At 34.4% G+C, this 1957-nt stretch overlaps 2 protein-coding genes across 3 annotated transcripts in view; both read left to right on the forward strand.

The window, feature by feature from the left end:
* LOC113209814 (uncharacterized) overlaps positions 1 to 1903 on the forward strand; it is a 3415-nt gene extending 1512 nt beyond the window's left edge. For both annotated transcript variants that reach the window (XM_026427521.2, XM_052269301.1), the window contains 5 exons: positions 269 to 1018; positions 1097 to 1166; positions 1259 to 1424; positions 1500 to 1642; positions 1728 to 1903. In XM_026427521.2, coding sequence (XP_026283306.2) covers positions 269 to 1018; positions 1097 to 1166; positions 1259 to 1424; positions 1500 to 1642; positions 1728 to 1735 — 1137 coding nt within the window. In that variant the 3' untranslated portion in view covers positions 1736 to 1903. The remainder of the gene's footprint in view (positions 1 to 268; positions 1019 to 1096; positions 1167 to 1258; positions 1425 to 1499; positions 1643 to 1727) is intronic.
* LOC113209832 (calexcitin-2) overlaps positions 1 to 1957 on the forward strand; it is a gene marked incomplete in the record, with an annotated part of 119770 nt that overhangs the window by 25296 nt on the left and 92517 nt on the right.

The following is a 1957-nucleotide window of genomic DNA, read 5'->3' on the forward strand; positions in this document are numbered from 1 at the left end:
ATGGTATAAATTTTATTTTCTCAGGTGCATTAGACATTATTACATTCTAAAAGGGAGACTGACACACACTTAAAAAATAAGGTTTCATTTTTTTGCTTTGGTAATAGTTTAATGAAAATATGTCCCCTATTTTTCTCATTCCTGCCTCCTTAACTTATGGTCCTCTTTGCTATTTCTTGTTCTAAAATTTTCTTGGTTTCTTCTGCTGTGTTCTGAAAGATTGATTACTTCATGATATTATAATGTTTATATAACTGTTGCTCACCAGGTTGTCAAAAAGTTTGAAATAGCTATGCAAGAAAGCTTAAATGGCAAAGTTCATGGAGATGGCACACTAACCTTCAGAAAAAGGTTAAACACCAAAATAGAAAATATGTTTAGAAAAGAGGAGGACACAGAAGACGGGGGAATGCCTTCTATAAGCCGAGGAGTTGGTGTACCAGGTGTTCTGAAAGATCAATATAGACCACCTCTTTCCAGAAAATCAAGGAATCGTCAGACACTGATAAGAGGCTCACTATGTAGAATTAATAAAGAAGAAGATCCTGATGATTGGGATTGGATAGATATTGGAACGAAGATGAAAGACACCTATGAGTTGCAGCGAGATGATATAGTTGAGCTGACAAAAAAAGTTATGGATGAAGATAAGGGAGAAGATGAAAGCGATCCAGATGAGGATGAAAGAGTAATGTCTTCACTCAAGAGAGACTGGCCTTTTCTATTTTACTCCGTGCCAATGAATACTCACTACAAGAGGCTCACAGGAATTGACTTGCAGGAACGGGTTCTAAAATTTTTGTCAGCAGATGAGCTGAAGTACCTTCTCTTATACTATTGCTCGTGTTCTAACAGCAGTGCCATCAACACACAAAACTTGGTGCTGAAATTAAAAGTTCAGCAGGAAATGCCTGCCTCTGCTTCCATGTCAACTAGCACTCAATTTTTACTGGCACTGTGTATGACTGCAAACAATTTTGCTGAAACTTATACCAACACTTTTTTGTTCACATCAGAAGTAAGCATCTTATTTAGAGGCCACTGTGATTTAAAAGTATAATTATTAAACAAACTATAGACTAAATTTCTTTTGCAGAAAACTCTGAGACCAGAGGAGGTGGATTCTGTACCAAATTTGCCCAGCAGTATCTGCATTATTGCTCTTGGTAAAACTCATATCACTTACTCTTTCAAAATGGTTATTTTGTTGCATACAATGTAGTTTGATGCTTTATATTCTGCAAAACTTAATCAACAGGTGATGATCCTTTCAATGCAAATACGTATTATGTGTCACTTGATAAAATCTGTGTAGCAGAGAAAGAAAATGCATTAGATGCAGTTATGATGCTAATTAAAATCTGTTTTGTGTTTGATATTGAATATCCTCCTGGTTTGTCACTGACCTTTGAGTTTATAGAGAGGTAAGTCACACCATATCCACTTCCAAACAATTTTACCTGGAAAAAAATTACCTACTAGTTCCATTCACTTTTCAGAATAGTACTTGAACTTACTGTGAAAGAGACTAGAGTGAAAAACAAGAGCGGAAAACTTCTTCTAGTGCTGACAGAGAAAGTGAAAAAGGCTGGTAAAACTTTTCATAACTTCAAAAAATCAGTAAGGGAAGGTCTTGAGCAAGGTAAGCAGAAATTATCCATAAGTGGCAAGACTGGCTTTTAGCAGTTAATAATAATGTTCATTGAAACTGTTCCAATCTATTTCAGATTTCTAGATTAAGAGCGCAAGATGATGTGCACACTTTATGAACTTTTTAAATTGATTTGATCGCACTTAAAAGTGTGAATCTCCACACTTAATGAACTGAAGAAGTTTTTAAATTGGTTTAAGTTTAAAATTTATGTTTCATTTATGACAAATTTCTTTTATCTTTATACATATACATACAATTGTAACTTATGAACTTCAGAAACCAAAGATATTTTAATTTTGATTC

Source organism: Frankliniella occidentalis, unplaced genomic scaffold (genome assembly GCF_000697945.3).
Source record: "Frankliniella occidentalis isolate FOCC.00 unplaced genomic scaffold, Focc_3.1 Scaffold88, whole genome shotgun sequence".
NCBI classification, from domain to species: Eukaryota; Metazoa; Arthropoda; class Insecta; order Thysanoptera; family Thripidae; genus Frankliniella; species Frankliniella occidentalis.